Source organism: Bombus fervidus, chromosome 12 (genome assembly GCF_041682495.2).
Source record: "Bombus fervidus isolate BK054 chromosome 12, iyBomFerv1, whole genome shotgun sequence".
Lineage (NCBI taxonomy): Eukaryota > Metazoa > Arthropoda > Insecta > Hymenoptera > Apidae > Bombus > Bombus fervidus.
The window spans coordinates 9490519-9514156 of NC_091528.1; the positions used below are offsets into that span (position 1 = coordinate 9490519).

Genomic DNA, 23638 nt, shown 5'->3' on the forward strand with positions numbered 1-23638 from the left:
GAAATTGATTTACAAACATTTATTTATTTAGTTTACTTTTAAATTAGAGTTATTCAATTATAAAAAGTTAAAAAATAAAAATATAATTTTTATTTATAAGTATATTTTGTTATAAATTTTATATCCATTAAAAATTTCACTTTTATGTCATTTATTGGTACAAGTAAATACTCAATTTATTTAAAAATTACGTAGATAAACTTAGTTCTGTATAGTTAATTAATAAAATGCAATCATATAAATATTTTATTTAAAAATCTATGTTATACATATATCAAATCATGAAAGGTATTGTACAAAATTCCACTTATAAAATAGTAATTTCCATTGTATTATATATATTAGTAAAATCTATTTTTACAATAGTTTACTATACTATCAAGTTAAGAACACAACCATAGTCGTACACTATTGTCCCTATCTTGTGGTGGGCTGTCACAAAATCTTTGTCCTGTACTAATAGCAATAATGGGTAAACTTTTGTGCAAGCTTATACCATTTATACAGTCACATGATAATTTTATTTTATGTGATGCATTAAGATCTTCGCAATTTGAACTTTGTGGTAATTTCCAAATTTTAATATCTCCATTTGTACCACCTAAAAAATTTTAAATAATAAGAGAAATTATCTTTGCAATAATATAACGTATTTTAATAATTATTTATTAACATACCCGAAACTATTTCGTTTCCATTAGACGTAATGTCAAACTGAATTCTCTGATTTGTATCAGACTGGCGTCCTTCAAGGGAGTATAGAACAGTACCTGGGTTACGCAAATCCCAGCATAAAAATTCATTACTGCGCCTAACTACAGAAAATAATTTTGTTCCACAAGGGCTAAATTCAATTTGAGTCACTCCGCTTCTTGTTTTAAAAGTACATAATGGCCCATCTTTATATAAACCTAACAAAAGTATATAAGTGAATTATCAGAATTATATTGCTAGCTAGCATTAGTGATATTTTCATAATGAAATATTATCGATATCATTTACTTACCAATGTTCTTAGAATATGTACCAAAAGCAACTAATCCTGGCATAATTGGATTTTCTCGAATACAGGAAACTAGACCTATTACATTTGGAAAATCTCTCTTAAATTGAATGGTATTTATTTGGCGACCTGGATGTTCCACATTAAACACTCTTAAAGCATTTTTGAAGCCAGCCCATACTTCTTTAGCAAAGTCAATAAATTGAATACTAATTGCAGCTTCTACTTCATCAACTCTAACAACAGAATAGAATATTTAATAAAAACTTAATGAAAATATAAATATATTGGTAAACTATTTATATTACTAACTGATTATAAGCTCGATAAGTTGCTCTTAATTCACCATTAAAAGCATCCCATAAATGTATAGGACTTTCTCTACTTGTACTTAAAAAGCAACAACTTGCGGGTTCCCATGAATTCATAAAAGGATACCAACAAGCATCATATATAAGTCCTCCTTCTTTTACTGTTAAAGCTGCTGAAAATTTTGTGGATGATAAATTTGAAGGAATTTTTTCAGAATATAATTCCTTAGGGAGTTCATAAATTCGAATCCTAAAATCTTCAGAAGGTACTAGTAAACATGTTCTATCAGGAGACCACTGACAACCCTTTGTAAAATTTTCATATGATTCAGTTGTCTGATATTCTGCAGTTGCTTCACATAATAATCTTGGAGAATTATTCCAATTGTAATAAAACCACTTGGTTGAGTATGTTTCTTCTATATTTTTTATAGCTTCATTTTCATTAGTAAGTTGCAAGCTTTCATTGTTTTTTACTTCTTGTATTTTCCTTGTAATATTTTCCTCTAATTTTTCTGTTACTTCTGGTATTTTCCCTGTAATATTTTCCCTTATCCTTTCCGTTACTACTGGTATTTTCCTTGTAGTTTCTTCCACTTTTTTCCCTCTTAAAATTTCATCTTTTTGAAAATCTTGTGACACTTTTGTGTCTTTGAAAATTGATGATTCTTTAATCGCCACTGATTCTGGCTAAAATATACAATAAAATAGAAAATACTATATTGATAAAAATTTAATAATTACTCTATAAATTTTTTACAAATTCATCAAGGAAATATTAATTTTAAGTTTTAAGATTTACCATATCTACAACAGGTTTTGTAGTTGTTTCTGTATCTTCACAACATTCCATTGCGAATAATGAATGAAAACATTACCTTTTTACTTTATTATATTTAAAAAAGTACATATTTTATATAATTCAAATTTTTAAACATTAAAATATTTATAAATTGTAAAAATATTTTACAATTTATAGAATAACACATAAATCAAAAGAATTGTTTTTATATATATTATATCTGTTACGGCATAATAAATTATTTCAGTATATTATGTTCTGTTGTCATCAACATGTGTTGTCGTCACTTTATAAAACTAGAATTAAGCACCATATATGAAATGAAAAGCGATTTAACTAAAAAAATAAACAATGCCACATAGGGATATTTTATTTTTACTTAACTGTAAATTCTATAAATTACCAGAATAAAACTTTAGGTATTAAGATATGACCATGGTATCAAGTATTAATTACTAAAGATACAATTGCGATAGAAAGCCATGTGATATTTCAAAACACTATATATCGGAGAGGAAATGAGGGGCTCACTCCATCATCAGTGCTACCAGTGGCTATCAGTGACGTAACGATACGCGGGAAAGATAAAACGGAAATACAATTCTTTTCATATTTTATGACTTTTTCAATGGAAATTAACTACAAAAAGAATCTTGTATCTTTTCCATTATCTTTTATATATTAAAAATTAAAATTTTAAGCAAATCCTGTTTTATGCCATAATAAAATCTTTTTTGGTGAAGAGTATCGTTAGCTACAAATTTACACGTATTTTAAAGTTTGTTGGTAAACACAGCATGTAAATCAAATGTAACGTTTTTTGTCCCAAAATAGTATAGGATTCACATTCCATCTCTTAGTAAGTAGCCAGTAATCATAAAGAAAAGTTGGAACGATGGAAAGTTGGGATCGTAAGTAGTAAAATTTTTTAATAGAAGTAAAATGAGTTCACAAAAATTACTTTAAACGCATTACTTCTAAACAAAATGTTATACAGTATAAATATTATTTGATATAATTATATATAGCAAACATACAACTTAATTTCAGTTTTAAAATTGAAAATTAATGAAGTACTTTTTAATAAGAAAAGCTTTCTTTTACCTTACTTAGGTGAATCAAACTCTAGTACAGAGTACTATGATGCAATTGAATTTCAAGAAGAGCATAGTCCAATAAAAAAATTTAGAACAAAGCGGAGTATATCGTTACCGAACGTAAATTTACAAGGTTAGTATTATTGCTATATTTATTCTTCTAATATCATATCTATATAGAGTGTAATTATAACTATTTTCTACTTTATAGAGGAAGAAACGCTGGAAATATCACCTAAAATTGATACGAAACCCATAAGACCAGTTGCCGATTTAAAGCAATTATACACGTATTCTACAATTAGTAAGTAGTCTTACAGTATTTGAATTTTAAATATAACAAAATAAATACGAAAGAGCAATTTCTTAATGCTAAAGTTATTTCTTAGTATAAAAGCTAATAATAATCTATTATATGTATATTAACATTTAATCTTTTTTAGAATCAAATATAAAGCGGCGAGCGTCACTAGTAAATAAAAGAAAAAGAAAACTGAAGCCATTTATAACCGTAACACCTGCGACGCCATTATAAATGTTAAATTAAAAAGTTAAGTTATTAATTTAAACAAAATTTTAAATTTTATTTATATCTATTTTATGAAAACTAGATGTATATATATATATATATGTTCAAACACCTGAACACACTACTCATTATTAACTCTGAATATTTCCTATTTTTTTTTAAAACATTATAGTACCAATCACAAAATGTATGAAGGATAAAAACTGATTAATTTGTAATTTTTCCAGATATGAAATATGCATTGCATATATATATATAATATTGTTTTATTTTAAACTATAACATTTTTCAATTCGCGTGATGTTCAGAAAAGTTTATTACAAATTTTTTAGTCAGTTTTATTGTACAAGATATTTTTATTATTATTACATTATTAGGAGCATTTTTTAAGGAGTATCTTTTTTATTTTGGTTTTAAATTTTTTGATGAACGTTTCAAAATTTTTAATAAATATAAGAAAATAAAGTTAACGTAGTCGTGATTTACTGCGTGTAACAGTAATTTACTGCGCTGCCAAAATAATGAAGTTTAGACCTTCAGAATCCAACGACTACGATTTAGTGTATTTAAAGAAATCCTAAAGAATAGACCCGTGCATACTATAATCTTTTGTGTCCTCGGCGAAAATTTCTTTTACAGTCCGAACAGGTATAATTATAGAAAGGGATTAGGGTAATACTGTTGAACAGAGGTTTCCAGGGTTGTAACAGATGTGTCGAAGTGGTCAAAATTTCACTCTGTGAGTCATAAATTTTAACAACTTCATTGTATTATTGTTGAATTGATAAGTAGATTAAATTGACTTGTACCGTTAATTTAAATGTAGGCTATATTTGAGCAAAAATTGTTTGCTAAATCACAAAGACAAGTCTCCGAAAATATTTGTTCCATTTATTCTAATTTTTATTGTTATAAATATATATCTTACTCTTCTAATATAACATTAACAAGCAAAAATATTACCTAGTAAGGAAAGTATATAATTTATTAAATAGAAATAATTTTACTTCTTAATTTAACTTTACTTCAAATCCTTATTTCTAACTGAAATTCAATATATATGTATAGTTATATATTTAATATAAATGTTGTTTATAATGTATGACTTGATATATTCTATGTTACAACTGTTAGAAGTGCAACATTTTTAAATTCTTTATAATAATGAAATCTTTCTCCCGAAGTTTAACGAAAACCGCAATCCTGTGCCTTCTTATGCACTTCCACAAAAGTAAAAATTTTCAAAGCCTTCGACCTTTGTCCTACGGTTTGTGCCTCATGTCATAAATGCATAGTAAAAGATACAATAGTCCGTAGCTAGCGCTCGGTAAGTGTTTTCGTAGAAATTCTGAAAAAGTTTTTTAAATGGAATGTACTCGCAATACTCGGTAAATACTTTGTGTACAATGGCATTCTTCTTAGCTTACACGTTAAGAACCATGAAGATATAGGAATATAGAAAAATAATTTTATTTTCATTTAAAAATTACTTACTCCACTTTGTTTCTTATTTCGTGAAACAAAAAGGCTCTCAATGTTTCAGCAGAAAGTTTCACATAAAATTGAAATAAGCTGTGATTCGAAATTTTCCAATTTGTAACTCAACGTTTAATTCTTAAAAAAAAAAAAAAAAGGGACAATATCTATTTTTGGACGACAATTGAAAAAATTTCTTCTAGAAGGTTGCCAGAACTAATTGGAAAGATTCTCAACAGATGAGTTCGGCATTGTTTGGCAAACATTCTTTATACCTGCCCCTGGCACTTACCGAATTGCCATTTACTGTACCCTGTTTGTACGTATTGTTTAGTTGACAGTAGATAACCGGCGATTTAGCAGGTCAGAAGGAACAGTTCCCAAACTGCGTTTCACCATAACGATGTGCATTTCGTACTTTCTAAAACAGCTTTCGTGGTAGCGTAGCAATTTTACTTTAAATTGACCAGAAAAAAACATTTTAACTGTATAGTTAATATATATAAATTATATAAAAACTAGATGTATAATTGTATCGTGTATAGGCAGCGATAATTTTTAAATTTTACCGTTATAACGTATATTTTTCAAGCAGAATTATCGGTTTCTGACAAAATTGATTCCTGTATAAGGGACGATTCGCACATATACCCCTCATCTTTTAAATAACTTATACAGCAGCGTATATACAAATAAATATTTCTACATTTTACATGCTATAACTATTTACCTATAAGTAAAAAAATTCTAATTTTGCAACAATCTAAAATGCAATTCCTTTATTTTATAGGTAAGGAAATAATTCCTTTGCACGAAGTACCAAGCAGTTCCTTTACATGAGACAGAGGCGTCACAGACGTAACTAATTTTCATTTCTTCTATCATGATACGTCAAACGTTGGCAATATATACTGTGACACTGGAAAGCGTTATCGTCAAATTAAACTGGCGAACGAACGAATTCACCAATAAGAGAGGACATAATAAGCTACTTACGTAAATGGGAACCGTGAATTTTAACATGAAGGTGAATTCCGTTTACGCGCTAGAATGGCGCACGCGCATTCTATATTGCGTATAGGAAATACGTAAGTACATAGAGAGAGAGAGAGAGAGAGAATGGGGAGGAAAATCGAGAAGAGTAGCTGGAACGTCGATGAACGAACCACCCCCGCGTGGTGGTCTCTTTTGGCGCGTGGGTGCTTCCAAGGTCATCACAAGAGCGAAACTGCTACGACGCCTTCGTCGCGACGCCCGCGCATAAAGCGTGGGTGGAGAATATATACGCGTGTACTTATGTATAGCTAGCGCTACACGCCGTTTCAATTCATCGAACTGGTCCATTCACGGAAAGTTTCAACTATCCTATCCTCGAAAATTCATGACACATGGAACGTTACAGCAGCCTTGGCCGATCAAAACTTCCAAATTTCCCTCATAATAAATTTTGAGATATATCGGACTTCAGTGCGAAGAAAAACTCCCAACTTTGCTTCTGGAAAGTTGGCTACATCATGGTTTAGTGCAGTGCCTGTTGATGGAAAGTTTGAAGCTTTGAGAAAAATTCGTTCCACCGAATTTTGTCACGGTAGTCATTGGCGCAAGGTTTTGGACAAAGAAAGGTTGCTCTATAACATAGAATTTTACATGGAAATTTTCGTTTCAAAGTTTCAATCATTTCGGTCGATAAATTGTTTATAAATGTAGCTATCTGGTTGAAAAAAATGTATTTTTTTAATATTTTTAATATTATTAGAATATTTCATATACTTTGAACATTTGTACTTTCCTGCAGATTTCAAAATTATTAAATACTGTGCTAATCACATTCATAATTCGTACACGTTATTATTAAAATGTCAGTTTGCTACATCACGCTTCTGACATCACGCATTGTTTATTCATATCAAAATACATAAACAGTTTATAGAAATGGGTATATTAAACAGGCAAGATTTTATTATATACTTATTCAGCGTTAATAAAAGATAATTTATTCGTAACAGTACTGGGATATGATAATATGCTTTAAATTAATATACTTTCATACAGACTTATTCAATTTGATACAGTTACAATTTATTTAATTACATAAACTAATGTGGTAGAGCGAAACGTACAGTATGTTTTGAAAGATATTAGTCTGTCTAGATACTTCGTATCTTTCTATTGTATGAAGGAATTAACTGTTTGCGTTAAACGTGATACTTGCCAAAAACAATGACCTTATCCTTTCTTGCTAAATCCACCCACATGTGCACCCACAACTATGCAAGCACTTAGGTACGCCCACGGATTGCTTCCTGCATCCTACAACTCACTAAAAAGTTTTGATCAATCTGTCATTTTAAAACATAAGAAATATTTCGATTGTCCATAGTAAATGTAATTCAAAGTAATCGTAAATTACTTCGTATAACTATTTTGATAGATTGTATAACAATTTAATGGTATAGAAAGATGGTATTATGAAATCATAAATCATTTACCGTCGACACGTACATTCCTATAAAATCATAGTTCCTCTACCACCCAAAATTAAACTTAAGATATTACAGTAAACGAGATAATATTAATTCAAACTTTCCTATATGTTTCGACAATTAAGTATGCTTTATAAACAAATATTTCATTCGCAAAATTCTTTGCGTTAAGTCTCAAGATATTCTCCGTTGCACAACGATGTTTCCAACTAATGATATTTCATTTGCAGGATATCTGTACTTGCTGAATCCTGATCGCTCCGATACGACCCAGATCCTATAAATGATACATCCTGTACTGGTCATATCAAAGGAGAAAAGAGGGGAGTGTGTGATAAAGCTCGACGAAGGGAGGAGACAGGATGTTCTCGATCGTTAAAGCGCCACAGCGCCCCGCCACGTGATCCTCACGCCCAAGGTACTCATTCATAAACCTGAGGTTGCGCTAATTCTTCATACGTCAATGTTACTACTAATGGTGACCTTTTAAAAAGTGTATCACATGCAATTCGGGAATTGATCGTGCCAACAACTCTGCATAGAAATATTTTTCCATTCATATCTTTCATGTTTTACGTCCAGTTTTATTTGCATATTAATACATGCGTGAACTCAAAAGAGTCATCAATCACCTGGTGTGTTTATAAGATCGACCATTATTCTGGTTAGGTAAATTAGTAATTGACGTGAAAAGTAAAGAGGAATATTCAGGTTTATATCTCCCACCCTATTCTCTTTCCTTATCTCTTTGAATACTAGTAAACACTTCCATGATTGACACCAATATTCATTTACTCGTTCGATCAGGGATATAATGATTTGAATGTTCAACAAGCTTCTCGTATAACGTAATTTTAATTTTAGATTATTCTACGGTTATCAATAACTGGTACGATATTCTCATGAAGAGTATAAGATACTGAAAAATTAATTTCATAAAATAAACTCCTATCTGGAAGAAGAAATTTAGTGAAATACATCAAAGAACTCTAACTGTAAATATCTGACACATTGTTTATCTCTTTTCCCAAGAGGAACCGAAAATTATACATATTACAAACAGCTCTAGCAAGCATGATTCACAACAGAGATCATCGATTGCCTTGTACAAATAGAATGTCCACATAGACCTAACGTCACCAACTTCAGGATCATAATTGATCATTGGTTTGTGTCATTTGACGAGAACAATCGTTGTATAAAAATCGTGAATAATCGGAGATGACACCTGTTTCTCCACAGAATGGAGAACCTGATTTGTCTGATCAACCCTATCTTGGTTGAAGGTCGCCGTTGGAGGGATATAAATAAAAGTAAAGTGGATGTATGATTGTGATTGTGTAGCTGGACTCCCCTCGCATTGAGCGGTGGGCTCCATTCATGATTTCCCCGCGCACGCGTCCTATCATCCCTTGACATGGAAAACTCTTCCACCGAGTATATAGGTGCCGAACTACGTAGTTGCATGCACACGTACGCTCTGGAGGAGGTGGCTACGATTAAACCGTCTGCGCCCTGGAATGCCGCCACAGCGGTAAGCTTCTATCCCTCGTAAGAGAAATCAAATACTAACGATCTATCGAATGCACGTACGTACACACACGAGTGCAATAGTTCATAATAACACTGTACAGCAACCATGTATAAAGCGATGTGATCGTGTTTTTCTCGGTGAAAAGCTCTCATCTCTCGTGTTTACGACCACGAGCTCTACATCATTCTCGCGTTAGAGTCATGCACGCTGAGGAACTGGCTTCCACTCTTCCTCGTTGCTTGGTTATTCATTTATTCTGCACCTGGTGAATAACACGTTCAACTGGACCCCAAGCCTCATTGCATATGGATACATATTGTTGCACGATACTACTTCCGTATAGTCACATTCACATTGCAAGGCGCCAATCTCATCCAATTCAGTTCCAAACGAAATAACTTATAAATCTTAATAATTGATGTTTATAATAATTGATACGTGATATTGGAGCTGTATATATGCTGCCTATAGCTCGAACTAGAATGGTTCGATTTAACGAATATATATATATATATATATCTCGAATTGGAATGGTTCGATTTAAGGAAAAGTCTTAGATCCTCGTAGAGGAACGTAAACGTTAAATCGGATGAAAATAGAGGGTAAGGGATGGTAGGGATAGAACAGCTAGGAGAGAGAGAGAGAGAGAGAGAAAGGAAGGGAGTATTGTGTATTTGTTGCTCCAACGTGGAAGGATAGTGCGGGGGTTGTGAATCACCAATTCGAATGTGGGGGTAAAAATGCATTCTCTCGATTGGTCGAGAAAAGCTCGCTTGCCTGGCTAAACGGACGGCCGGGGGTTGGAGCGGGGCGGCGGAGGAAGAGAAGGAGAGGGGCAGAGGGTGCCAGAGGGATCCGAGTTTCAAACCAACATTCAGTCCTCGAGTTGTCGAATTCGGGAGATCACTAAACATCCAGAGGTCCGACACGTCCTCTGCAGTTGCATCCCTCGACAACCACGTGTTCACAGTTCTTCCTGTCTTATTTCATCGCCTCAGTTTCCAGTGGTGGAGATTGGTTGACACTTCTTGTTTCAACCATTGATCTTGACCTTCCGTGATCAACTTCTAGGTAAGGGTATTTATCTTTTTTTTAATATTTTAACGTATTTTCTATGTTGGATTTATAGTTCGTTTGTTGTTGTTTTCTTTTTTTCTTTCTTTTTCTTTTTTTTTTTTGTAATTTGAATGAAAATCGTTAGGCAAAGAGAGGCAAACGACTCTCCTGTTCTATGTAACTTGGAATAAATGAGAGCGTACGCTCCCGCAATGAAACGAAAGTGAAAACGATTCCATCGATTCTTGACTCTCGGTCAGTTTAAAGGTATTATTATTAATGTTGTGATCGAATAGCGCGACGTAGGGCGTTCATTAGATAGCTTGAAAATTGACTGTCACTCAGGTCGAACGTTGTTCGTTTACATTCCTTTATTTGTATCGTAAAGTGCTCTTCTCGAACGACATTGAAATTCGAACGAGAGGGAAAGTAAGTGTCTACGACGACGCTAACGATCTAACGATGAAAACGAAATTTGGAAAGTTCGTTCATTTTCGTCGGTTTATCGAATGCGTCTCTATGATCGCGTACTTTCACTTTGAAAATATTTTTCAATAAGAATACGATGGTATCGTGAAGTTTATATTTAAATCGTTCTTTATTTTTTTATTTATACGTACAAGTATATATAATTGAATTTGTTTAATATAATTTGAATAGAAGACATTTTGAAATATCAACATTGCATGTTTGAAAAAACTTTTTTGTGAATTTTTCCAACTGTGAGTATGGATTGTATGTTGTAGAAAATTGTCAAAAATTTTATGGAGCTTAATAATATAGTAAACTGAAAAGATAGTGAAAAATTTATATTTTAGTATAATAAAATAAGTATATACACCCATATAATGTCCGATAGATGCGCAGACGCATGTATTTTTCTCTTATCTAAGAAACAAGTCTTATAAAAATATTTCGATTTATATTTTGTCCGCTTATATTTCTATTTTAACTTTTAATATATTACATTACATATTTAAATAACGATTTACATGAAATGTCTAGCTATTTTTCTTTACGTACATAATATTGCTCGTTAGGTAGAAAAACATTGTATGAATTTATAGCTATTTTTTGCTATACTCTAAGCGTAGTTTTCTTTAAAACATTCATACAATCGATATTGAGAATTGCAATAAAAATGCAATTTAAAATCAATTTAACATTAAAAGCAATTTAAATTCAAATTAGTTCCATATTTTACTTATTCTATTTTCGATCGAAACGAAAAGCATTCTGTTTCCAGATGAATTGTTTAGAATATCAAAATCTACCATGCGATATTTCATTAATTTTTCTTTCCATTCTATATGTATTTTTATGCATTAATTAATTCATCAGAAGTAAAAGCTTCTGAATTTTACTTTCGTGTAACATTCCGAAAACAATATCCTTGGAAAGCAATTCTGAGCATCTTTCCTACAAAGGAAACATCCTATATACCTTCAGTAACCCAAACAAGAAACAGGTAGCTAATTCCTTTTTCTATTTTTCTTATCTTCTTTTCTTTGCTACCCAGGGACAAAATTTCAAACGTCTGAATAATTTTTCAAATATCTCTTAGATTAGTGACAGTTACCTGTGAGTAATCCCGTTTACAATTCCTTGGAATTTCTTGTTGCTAAACGTTACTGGGGGTCCCAGGGAATAACGGATACACATACTTCACTTTCTCTTTCTTTTTGACCCTCGAAAAGAATAGCAGGTCTAACCTTCGTCACCATGGTAATTTCAAGGATAGCACCCCCAACTGCTGCAGGCCAGCTGCTGGAAAAACGGAAAAAGGGAAAGTTTGCAGGTCAATGTGTAGGGTTTTCGCTTGACACTATCGTAAACCAGACGCGCCATTTCTTCATAGACAAACCATCCTGATTCTTAACGGTCGTAGTGGACCAACTTTTAAAAATATATTATTAAGCAAATAATTAGTAGATTTGTTTTTATTAATTTATTAAATTATTATAAATGTAGAATATTTATAGAAATCTATATTTTTATTTTCGCGTTGTGAATTTCTATTTTTAGTCGAATTTTTCGTTTGCCTGAAACATTTTCTTTCTCGATTTTATATTCTTATTCGATAAATAGAACAGTTTTCTCATAGAAAGGTGAGAGGAGGTCATCCTTATGCTATAATAGCGGGTCATACAGAATTGATCAGGTGAATATTGCAATATTGCATTTTATTAAAATTTGATTGTTCGATAATTTTGAAATTTTGCCTACCCAATATTATATTATTAGCAAACATTTTACAAATTATTTAAAACAAATTACGTTTGGTAAACGCGATATAAAAAGCAATAGAATTGCATGGTATTATATTAAACTTTTGATAGAAACTTAATAAATTCAGATTTTCCTAAACTTATAACGCATAAAAATCATTTTATATAAGAAATAAATTGTGATTGACGCTTTGTATTAGAGAAATTTCTGAAACATAATTAAGAGATATACTCACTATGAAATAACGTGCAATATGCTTTGTCGTTGTTGATATTTCATTAATTATAGTATAAACGAATATTATACAGTTGTAATGAATATAATTTTATTCAGATTTCAAAATGCATTTTCTAATATACTCTTCGATAAACGTGTCAATTAATGAGTTATGTGGTTACATAAGAACGGAATTCACACGATTGAAAACTAATTAACAAAGTGTTATCGGCCAGACGATGAAGTTTCATTCATACGGTTGTCAGTATTGAATTCGTTGTATGAGATTTTACATTTATGAAGGCAGCACGAGTCATTTCCCTTTCATATTAAATATTCGGTTTGAGGTATGTGTTAAATTAAAAAACTTGAAAGACTAAAAGACTAAATTCTTGTTTAAACGCTGCTATTAATTCTCATTGAGGCATTCTTTTGACTTATTATTATAAATGTACGATAAAAATAAAGTGGAAATTTTAATGTAGTTTAAAATTCATAATTTCGTAACGTAAATACTCGCACCATATAACTGTTGCATTCGATCTTATGTATAATATGGAATATAATTTACAGGGGAAATATTGTTAGTAATTAAAAGCAAGTATTATTTTTAATAATATTTTATTTGTTACGTAATTCTTATTCGATAAATACCCTGAGGGGTCACAGAATGGGACTCGGTTTACGTCGTTTTTAACGATACTTACCTTTACATTCTTTAAACATATTACAATATGCTATTTTATAATATATTATAAGTAGATGCATGAGTATTTCTAGAAATAGAAATGCCAAATATTCATACATTAATGTTAATGTCAGAAGCTTGTTTGAGATGTTAATTTCATTTTATTCTTGACGCAAGCGTGATTTATACTGTAGTCGCATCATCTTACAAAGCTACATTGTGTAATTTCTAACTTCGCGAGCAATTGAAGCAGCAACTTTTGAACTAGGATGAGTTTCGCATTAATTTAGATTTTTCGTTGCTATAGATAAGTCATCTGATAGCAATAATGCAATAATGATACAAGGAAATAGGTAACTTTCAAGCCGCGTGGTTTCATAGAAAACTTGAAAGTCAATTCCGTAAGGATTCTGTTTTTCTTTTTCTTTAGAAATCCCGTGATTTGACTATAGTTCATATAAATAACAATAAAAGTTTGGAAAATTTTCCATGTCTTTAACCATTTACCATGAATTATCGATAAAATTAGAAATACATTCTCATTCAATACCATCTTTAACAGAGGTGACGATGAAACGAAGTAACGAATTCTATCCCTTTAAATCGAAGTCTCTTTATTTGAGTCACGAATAGTACATTAACGGATAGAGAAAGTTACGATTAGAAGCTGACTGAAACATTCATTTAGAAACACATAGACGGCGATACGTGTGTACTTACGTCGAATTTCCTACTGTTATTGATTTCTGCGAGGTCCCACCAATGGAAGCGGGACCCCGTTTCTCGATCCCCGAACTAAAAAGGGTATCATGATTCTTCCCCGTTCAAGACTTATATGATGACCTTGAACCAGCTGTGCAGGGGTGTTTCGTCTTTGAAACTGGATCAAGGGGCCATCCGTACGATTCAAAATGCTTTTCCGTTGACTCCCTTATGAATCGATCTTGATTCAGCTTGTAACTATGATACTGTGAATACATTCAATATTTTTTGATCCATAAATCACAATCGATACGGTATGACTGCTAAAGGGACCAACGAGAAGTATCCCTATGTCTTGTTGAGTGTCCCAGGTTTTTCCAAGTCGATCTTCCTCAATTTCTTCTACGTAACAACTTCTACGATATAAGTAAGGGAAAGATGTTATATACGGATACGTCGTTTGATACGAATAAAATTTCTACCTACAAAATGTATTGACAAAATTTCGTTGAGAATAACTTAGACATCCTGTATATGTATGTGTACATATATATAGACCATATCGTTTAAAAGTAAAAGTTTCTGTAGAAATCAGCAAAGAAATTAATATTCATTTTCTTAGGATTTTATACACACAGAACCTTGCATTATGTTTACGGTGTATGTAGTGGTTGATACAACGTGTAAGCTAGAGTACAGCTTTGGGTTTACAACGAGGCAACGTACTTTCACGTTTGACAAATTTTTGTAATATAATGAAAATAATTATTTGAATTATTTTTATTCCAGGTGAAGTTATCACGAGGAGACAACAATTTCGTATCTCCAGTGTTTTAATTACACATCTACAGTATCATGGATCATAATCGTCCTACGTTAAACCACTTCTTTCATACTCCAGACTATACACCAAATTTCGCAAGACGGGAAGATCCGAATGCAGAATATCTTAGGGTATGAAGTGTCAATAACGAAGAAATTTATTATTCACACTCACGTACAAGATCAATATTGAATTTTTAAAGAATTTTATGTTTGCACATTAAGTTTCTTAGCTAGTCCTTCCATTTAAAACGAGTAAAAATACAAAATTTGTTAGTGTAATTTTCATTTAATATCCGTTTCTATATAAATCTTAATGAGGTACTAACGGATCCAAAGTATTCAATTATGAAGTAAAGGATTTTGATCATACCATACTTATACGTTTTCCTATGTTGCAGATGACTAATGGATACCGGTGGCTGTATAACAGATCCGGTCATTCTAGTGCAAGTCCGCCAGGTACTAGTGCATCGTCCCCAAACAGTGTGGTCTCCCAGTGTCACAGTGCATCCCCAGAGGAAATGGATGCATTGATTAATACTTTACTACAAGTTTGCAGCACTAATTTAAGTGCACCAAGTGGCCGCAATGGCCGATTTTCACAAGCTGAAAGTTCCTCTGGCAGTAAATGCAACGAATGTTATGACAGACCTTGCGATTGGTGCATTAGGTGTCAGCGTTTGGTAAGTATATTTCGATCTATCAGCCTTTCTTAAACGATTAACTTCTATGTGTAATCTTTAACTTAAGTTTGTTCGTTATCGGTTTCTTATCGGCGAATAAAATAAATTTTAAAAAATAAAAATTTCAATAGCATCTGAGAACTTCTACCATAGAACTATGTTATATGCTAATAAAGTATCTTTTTTTCTTGTACACAGAATAATTCGGACGGAGGTAACGAGAGCGAACGTATTTCGCTGACCGATACATCGGGCATACTAAGCCCTGCAATCGTTAATCCAAATTTACACGCTTTACAAAAGCCATTTTTCTGTGATATTCATCATGATGGACGAAAATTATTTTGTCAGACTTGTTGCTCACCTGTTTGTGCTGATTGTGGATACCAAGCTCATTGCTCCCACGTTACAGTTTATTTAAGTGATACCGCTGAACGGGTTTGCATTCAAGCGGGTCAAGTACTGAAAGAAACTAGGCTTGGAATTTCGGCCCTCAGGGAGGAATTAGATGATGTGCAAGTAAGTTATCCTTTGAGAAATTCATTTATCACAAATATAATAAAATATAATGATAGTTTACATCGAGAATGTTTAATATTATTGCGTCGATACTTTTTAGAAAAATTAAGCACAAAGAATTGACTGAAGTAATAACAGTTAATATTAGATATCTTAAATTAAGAATGATTGATACATTATCAATATCTATGTCGAAATATAATTAGATAGAATGTTTTTAGAAAAATTAAATATACAAAATAATGCTCTTATTAACCGTCCGCTTGCAACCTTATCTTTGACGTTATCTGCTTGCATGGGTTGTCTAAATCCATGCAGCTGTTCTTTTTTGGGATTTTGTTTTCAAAAATTTTTCAATATAAAAATTTCCGAATACTCTTCTAACCAAGTTTCCAGTATACTCTCCGATAGTTTCTACCGCTGTATGTTACTTCGATTCTTTTAAGCAGAGCAAAATTGAAACAAAAATATGGGGAAAATGAAAATTCACTGAAAATCACTGGTCGAAAATAAACGAGTCTATGCAGATGGAGGGTTAGTATATTCGTAAAATGTTCGTGTCTATAATTTGATTTATTTCTTTCGCAGATATCGGCAGAAATATTAGAACAGAAAGCAAGACAAGCAGCCGCAGATTTGACGTTGTGCATGAAAAGAATAACTGCCGCTTTGGAGGCGAGAGAAAAAGAGTTGTTGAGTAGAATCGAGAAAGCCAGATCTCTAAAATACACTGCGCTACAGAGAAGAGACGATGGGATCAGGTGTGGAATAATCAGACTATCACGAGTTGCTGACAAACTTAATGAAGTTATGGAGGGCAGATGTTATGTTAACAATCCAACGAGTCTAATAATTACCAAAGATATGGCTTCAGCTGAGGTATTGATTAATGAAATCAAATATCTAATATTCTTCAGTTTTTCGATATCTAGATAGCTAATATCCTCCCAACATTCGTTATCCGTAGTAAAGCTAATAGTACTAAAAACTTTTCACTACTATCATTTTATCGACATTGCTGGTTATCAAAAAATAGTACTCTAACTAAATATATTTAAAATCTGATATTAGTTGGTAGATATCACATGTTATCAATCTTCCGATATTCAATCGTGAATATAACACGAAACATTTTTCTACCTCTTTGATCCTGCAATTGTGAATCATTTTTCAACATCTCGGTAGTATTTCGACAAATAAATGTTTCCTCTCGGCGAGGAGACCGTAACGATAACGTTCGTAAAATATTTTAATTCTAGAATTACTAATATTCATAAATTTACAGGCTAATGAAAAAGACGGACAGAATCATGCGGAAATTCCTCTGCATATACACGTTTTCTCTATACGTTCTATCTAAAATCTAATACAGATTTGATTGATTTGTTATTTAATAATTGTAATGTGACTTTTGCATTATTCTTTCAGAGATATTTTATCACTGCCTTAGTGAACAAATTAAAGATTAGTATTTAGTATAGAATGCTTATCGATATTGAATTATTTTTCATAATAATGTTGATACTAAAGGTTTCATAAAAGAATATAAAAATCACTACAACACCGTCTCATAAATATCTGCTATAAAGATCAAATTTGAAATCGATTACTTTAACTTCCTGAATTTTAGCGTTATAGTAATAAATTTTATACCTTTCCGTTACTTTAAGATGCATAGACACTTTACTAACGCATGATTTTTATCGAATACAGATTTTCCAAATCCGTCAGACCTATCTATCTCTTCCATCTCATGATGAAAATTGGATCTCATTCAATAGTTCGGAGGCAAATATAATGGCCGTTATAGCGAATCTTGGAAACATTATAGTGAATAATCCGGGACCTATAGGCGATCGACGAGCTCTGAGAGGCCGTGGAAATTCGCCTCGTATGTTTTTTAGACGTGAACTCTCTTTTTTATTCATGGCACCAATCCGAGGAAGAGCGATTGCTTTAAGCAGTTACCCGGTCACAGTTAAAGTAAATCAAAAGCTTGATGTGCCAGTGAAACCAATGAAAATAATTGGAAACACAAGTGATATTGATGATAATTTGTGCCGACCATGGGGCGTAGCATGCGATAGAGACGGACATATAATTGTTGCAGATAGGTCAAATAATCGTATTCAAATATTTAGACAAGATGGTTCCCTTGTAAAAAAATTTGGTTCATATGGAACCGCAACAGGACTCTTTGATCGTCCAGCTGGCGTAGCCGTCGATTCACGTCGCCGTATAATTGTAGCTGACAAAGATAATCATCGTATACAGGTAATTCAAATTATTCTCAAATATAATATTAAAAATAGTGAGAGAATAGCGAGTTTGAAAGTATTTGAACACTTGCTCGTCTTTAATGAAATTAATTGAATTAAAAATCAATTAAACAAATCTGTAATGATTCTATCACATGCCACTATTATAGCGAAATATGAGAAACAACTTTCAGAAGCAAATGTATAACACAATTGCCAGCCATATGAAGTACTGTTAACAGTTCTGTTAATTAACATGATTTTTTTGTTGTATTCAGTCTTATTATTTTTTATACCGTTATTACAGAAATTTTCTTTTCAGTGACAAGAGTCGTTATGATTAATTCCAATAGGAAAGCATAAAAAATAAGCGATCGAAACACTTGTTAACATAGTAAATCGATAAATAATTTAAATTGCTAGCGTTAAGAAAGAATCATTCGATTAATACGTATTTTCGTCAATTTTTAGATTTTCACGATGGAAGGCAAATTTCTTCTATGTTTCGGTGAAAAAGGCAGCCGCTGTGGTCAATTTAATTATCCATGGGATGTGGCTGTGAACGCCGAATGCCAGATAGCGGTGTCCGACACCAGAAATCATCGCGTTCAATTATTCAGTCCTGAGGGCACTTTTCTACGAAAATACGGCTACGAGGCCATGCCGAATATGTGGAAGCATTTCGATTCACCGCGTGGCGTTGCTTTCAATCCCGAAGGCAACGTCGTTACCACTGATTTTAATAATCACAGAGTAGTGATCATCGATCATGATTTCATGAACGCCCGAGTTTTCGAGTGCAAGAACACAGGTAGCAGCAAACCATTCCTGAGACCACAAGGTCTGGCGATTGACGACGAAGGAAACATTATCGTAGCTGACTCTAGAAACCATCGAATACAGATATTCGATGCATCTGGTATGTTGATAGGGCGATTCGGTAGCTACGGTAAGGGCGATGAAGAAATGGACAGACCATCGGGAATAGCTTTGTACCCCGGCGGTAAACTCGCTGTCATAGATTTTGGTAACAATCGTCTCCTTCTTTTTTAAATGATCAATCTATTCTAGGAATAGGAGAGGGGATGGTGGGAAGAAGGCGGTAGTAAGAGTAAGATTTTATATATGGGGGATAAAGAAAAAAAAAAAAAATTTACGCGACAATTGCGAACGCAACTATTTTCGAGTTTAGGAGTAAGCGTGTGACGCTTTAGTGTGACAAAGCATTAGAGCTAATATTTTCCTACTGATTATATATTTTATGAAAATCCGTATAGATTCCTTTCGAAACTTCGGATTGTCTATGTGCCAAATACACAAGTACAAAGGAAATAAAAAAAAGAAAAGAAAAGAAAAGTTTTAAATTTTTCAGAACTTTGTTCTGAAATCAATATTGCTATGGATGTTGTCATCCGTGGCGAATAAAAACAACGTGAAAATAACGTTTCTCTATAGATGTTCCGTTTGGAGAGGAATATTTTTATCATATTCATACTTACTTGCCGTTGTCTGTAAATTCGTGAATAGCAACAGAAAACGAAAAGTTAAAAAAATTTACGAGTATGCGTGGGAAGGGATGGTTGATATTAAAAATTTTTTCGATATAAAATATTTAAAATTACAAATTTTTGTGAAACAAATTTTTTTGCGATATAAAATATTTAAAATTTTTTATGAAACTAACTGTTTGTTATAGAAAATGCTGGTCATTTAGAATGTTTCTTTGTTTTATAAACATTAGAGCTTTGTTTTAATTTATTTTTACCGATAAACGAATTTTAATGAATATTGTCTGGTATTTTTTTGTAGATATTCGATGTCAGTTTGGATCGGAAATTTGAAAGTAGCACAATACAAGTGATATAAGAACTATATATATATACACACATATATATATATATGTATGTATCTGAAGAAAAGTTGTCATTTTCAATGAAAATGTAACTATTTTCTCTGATATAGTAGATATTTCGTATCAAAGATACCGAAATTCTACTTCATTCTATAGCTTGCATTCGCTTTACTTTCGAAATTTTCCGCTATCCATAGTAGATGATTTTTTGATATGGAAAAAATCATTATTAAATAATGATAGTGTAGAATGTTGACCAGCTCTGAGATTTCGGACAATTGTTCAAATTAGTGATAACCGTCTCATGTTGGTTAGGAAAAGAAATATAAATGCAATATCGGAATGAATATATTTATGAAAGATGTGATTATGAAAGTTTTTATCGGTATGTATAATAGGGTGGAATAATGGATTCCACTAAGATAAAGTTAGATATGCAAAGTCGATGATGTGAACAGAATTGCAAAGGAAGTGTTTACGTAAAAAAAAAGTGAGAATACATCGTCTCTTAACGATGCCACAATTATCAAATTCAAAAATTCAATGTCGTAGTAATATTTCTGACATATCATATTTTTTCGTACTAGCATCATCGTACTAGCATCATTATACTGGTATTAATTGACTATTAATGATTATCATTATTATTTTGTTTACGATTATTATTGGCGTATGATTCCATTTACCATCCTTATTGACTCTTTTCTTTTGTATTCACATTCGTGACTAGTAATATCGTTACTATTATCTTAATTATTCCAATTGATATCACACAATTGTAGAACATTCATACAAAACGGCACGTACTATAGGATATGAATTTTATACAACGTGTAAGAATTCAATGTGTTATTAGTCAGTTTAATGAATGTGAGAATATTTGATTTAGTTTGACGTTAATGGAACTTATGAAAACATTAGTTACATTTACACTCTGTAAGACTGAGATAAGACTGATTTAATAGAAGTCAATTTTTGTTCCTAGTTTTCTTTCTTATACAGAAACTTTAAAGAAGGAATTGTGTTTAAATATCTATTTTAATATGTTTAGAACAGTTGACGAATATTTAAATAGAATAATTTTATTGACCCATACGTAGTATGTCATTTTATTTATATTTTCTCTTGTTTTCTTCCTTTTTTTGGGAAAAATGGTGATATATTACCAAATAAACGGGTTATAGTAACGTAACAGTTAGCAATCAATCAAATATTAGTTATTCTAGAAACTTATGTTCAAGAGATACATAATCTCTCAGTTGCATTGTGTAGAAACGTCTTCACAAAACTAATCAAATTATTTAAAAAATGGAAAGATTGAAGAAACGTTAAGGAGGAGAAAGACTATTTTAGCCAATCCCTACGCTAAACATGTTCAAAAACAACAATCCAACATTAATACTGTCGAAGAGGTTTCTACACATGAAACACGATAAAGAAGTTTTTACAAAAAGTAATTTCTTCATATTAAAGACCTCTAGCGTTAGAGTATATGGCAATAATGTTGTCCCTGGTATAAAACAATTTTAGTAAAATATTATGTAATGCATGTTTAATCCAATGCTGTGTTAAGACACAAAGATTATTATGTTAAAATTTTAAATATATACCATCGTGCTCAATTACTACATACATATACATTTAACTGATCAGGGACAGTAGTAAGTTACAACACTATTTTCGATTGAGTATTTCTCAAGAGACTCGATTTGATATGGCTTGTAGCATGAGAGCAAAGCAGGCAATAATTGTCCAGCATTGCACGTCCATTTAAGAAAAAAGAAAATTCATGCATAAGTTTGTTTATTCTATAAGATATTTGATTAACAGAAATATTTTGTTATAGTTTCTTATACTGTAACAGAATGATGCTGCTACGAATCCAATATTGTATACACATTATACTATAATACGTATGTATGAAAGTATATTCGGCAAACATAGTAGATATATACCAGGTATATATGTATATACGTATATATGTATATATAAATATACCTGGTACATATACTAAACAACGTAAAAGTACTACAAAACTTGCATACGAGATAATTTACAAACGCTATGATATTATCCAGGAAATGAGATATTCCTGTGACAAAAAGAAAAAAGATATTGATTGATTCTTGGTATATTTTTAGTCTGCTGAACTTTTTATGAACAGTTTGCTGTCAAAATTTATATATGTTGCATGCTCGATATGCGATAAGAAGTTGACATGTTTGCGAGGCAAATGCATCTTTTCTGACATGAAATATTATTATATAATGGTGTTAAAAAAATAATAATCAAAACTAAACGAAAAGAGTATCGCGAACACACATCGAAATTTTTTTCGAAAATTTATAAGATTCTGCATGTCAACGAAAGATTTTTTACAATATAAGAGATGTTTTGAAACAGATACTGTTTCTTTTTAACAATATATTACAAGTTGTGAGGTGGCGTAAAAAAAAAAAAAGAAAAAAGAAGAAAAGTAAAAAAAAAAAATGGAGAATTATTCACGTTACGCTTATCGTTTTCTAGTATAGCCATATAATTGTACTTGTTATAAATTTGTTGTACTTGTTAAAAACGCATGGCACATGATTACTAGCTCATACATCATGTCAGCTTTAATCTAGTCGTGCATTTTAGCAAATTTATAATTGGTACTAATTAATTTGAATGCATACTGGCATAACAGGTGTAATCACCGGTGTATCGATGACGAGCACGCAACAGTCCAATTTCAGTTCCATTTTTTTTTTTTAATAAGAAAAAATGAAAATTGGAGAAGGCCTGTGCGATTTAGTATTTTAAGTTTTTCATTTCTAAAATAATGAAGTAGTGCTCTCTTTAAGAAATATCAAAGAGAGAGGACTTGATAATATTGAAGAGTAAAGATTCAAAGGAAATTAGTTATTTAAGTTCAAAATCGAGAGCAAAAAAGTTGCTCTTCGCAATGTTAACTCTTTCGCTGCGAAGTACGTGCATATACGATCTTAGGTACGATCATTTGTCAAAATTCTAAGTGTGTATCTCGCATGATTTAAAAAAAATTTTTTTTTGTATTAAAATATTTTTAATTCCAAGGGTACCGTAGCAAAAGGGTTAATATAGTGTTAACAAAATGCAATTATGTCCAAGGGACATTATTTACTTTTGATTTTTCAATTTTTCAATTCAATTTTTCAACTTTTATAACAATGATTTTTATATTTAACCGATACGTAACGTTATAATCTGTAATCTTTTATTTTACGAATACCCCCAATAAACTTTTTGAAATTTTAATACCACTTGTAAAATTCTTTTCCCTCTCCCCAATTAATATTTCAGGTTTTAAATATAATCATAGGTATATAATGTTTTAAATGTATCATAGCTATGTTG

The 23638-nt window shown here is 31.6% G+C and overlaps 3 protein-coding genes and 1 long non-coding RNA gene across 6 annotated transcripts; 2 read left to right on the forward strand and 2 right to left on the reverse strand.

The window, feature by feature from the left end:
- Positions 1-241: 241 nt before the first annotated feature.
- Positions 242-2278, reverse strand: Wdr79 (Telomerase Cajal body protein 1 homolog). The gene is made up of 5 exons (XM_072014863.1): positions 2117-2278; positions 1316-2004; positions 1007-1239; positions 678-911; positions 242-601 (listed from the first exon to the last, which is right to left on the reverse strand). The coding sequence occupies exons 1-5, from the start codon at positions 2165-2167 to the stop codon at positions 384-386; spliced, it is 1425 nt and encodes a 474-aa protein (XP_071870964.1). The 5' UTR covers positions 2168-2278; the 3' UTR covers positions 242-383.
- Positions 2279-2851: 573 nt separating this feature from the next.
- On the forward strand, positions 2852-6117 carry LOC139993285 (uncharacterized). 2 transcript variants are annotated; one of them, XM_072014868.1, is made up of 5 exons: positions 2852-3027; positions 3230-3346; positions 3425-3517; positions 3657-3763; positions 6009-6117. In XM_072014868.1, exons 1-4 carry the CDS (start codon positions 3012-3014, stop codon positions 3746-3748), a joined length of 318 nt encoding a protein of 105 aa, XP_071870969.1. In that variant the 5' UTR covers positions 2852-3011; the 3' UTR covers positions 3749-3763; positions 6009-6117. The 2 variants fall into 2 exon arrangements, with proteins under 2 accessions (XP_071870969.1, XP_071870968.1); XM_072014867.1 differs by lacking the exon at positions 6009-6117 and having other exon boundaries at positions 3657-3872.
- Positions 4782-6278, reverse strand: LOC139993286 (uncharacterized). Its single transcript, XR_011801347.1, has 4 exons — positions 6215-6278; positions 6039-6137; positions 5511-5948; positions 4782-5090 (listed from the first exon to the last, which is right to left on the reverse strand). It is a non-coding gene; the product is annotated as an uncharacterized lncRNA (long non-coding RNA).
- Positions 6279-9149: 2871 nt separating this feature from the next.
- Positions 9150-20184, forward strand: Wech (tripartite motif containing 71 protein wech). 2 transcript variants are annotated; one of them, XM_072014134.1, is made up of 7 exons: positions 9150-9235; positions 14916-15080; positions 15350-15634; positions 15833-16153; positions 16742-17032; positions 17867-18427; positions 18883-20184. In XM_072014134.1, the coding sequence occupies exons 2-7, from the start codon at positions 14982-14984 to the stop codon at positions 19462-19464; spliced, it is 2139 nt and encodes a 712-aa protein (XP_071870235.1). In that variant the 5' UTR covers positions 9150-9235; positions 14916-14981; the 3' UTR covers positions 19465-20184. The 2 variants fall into 2 exon arrangements, with proteins under 2 accessions (XP_071870235.1, XP_071870236.1); XM_072014135.1 differs by lacking the exon at positions 9150-9235 and adding an exon at positions 10119-10306.
- The last annotated feature ends 3454 nt before the right edge of the window (positions 20185-23638 follow it).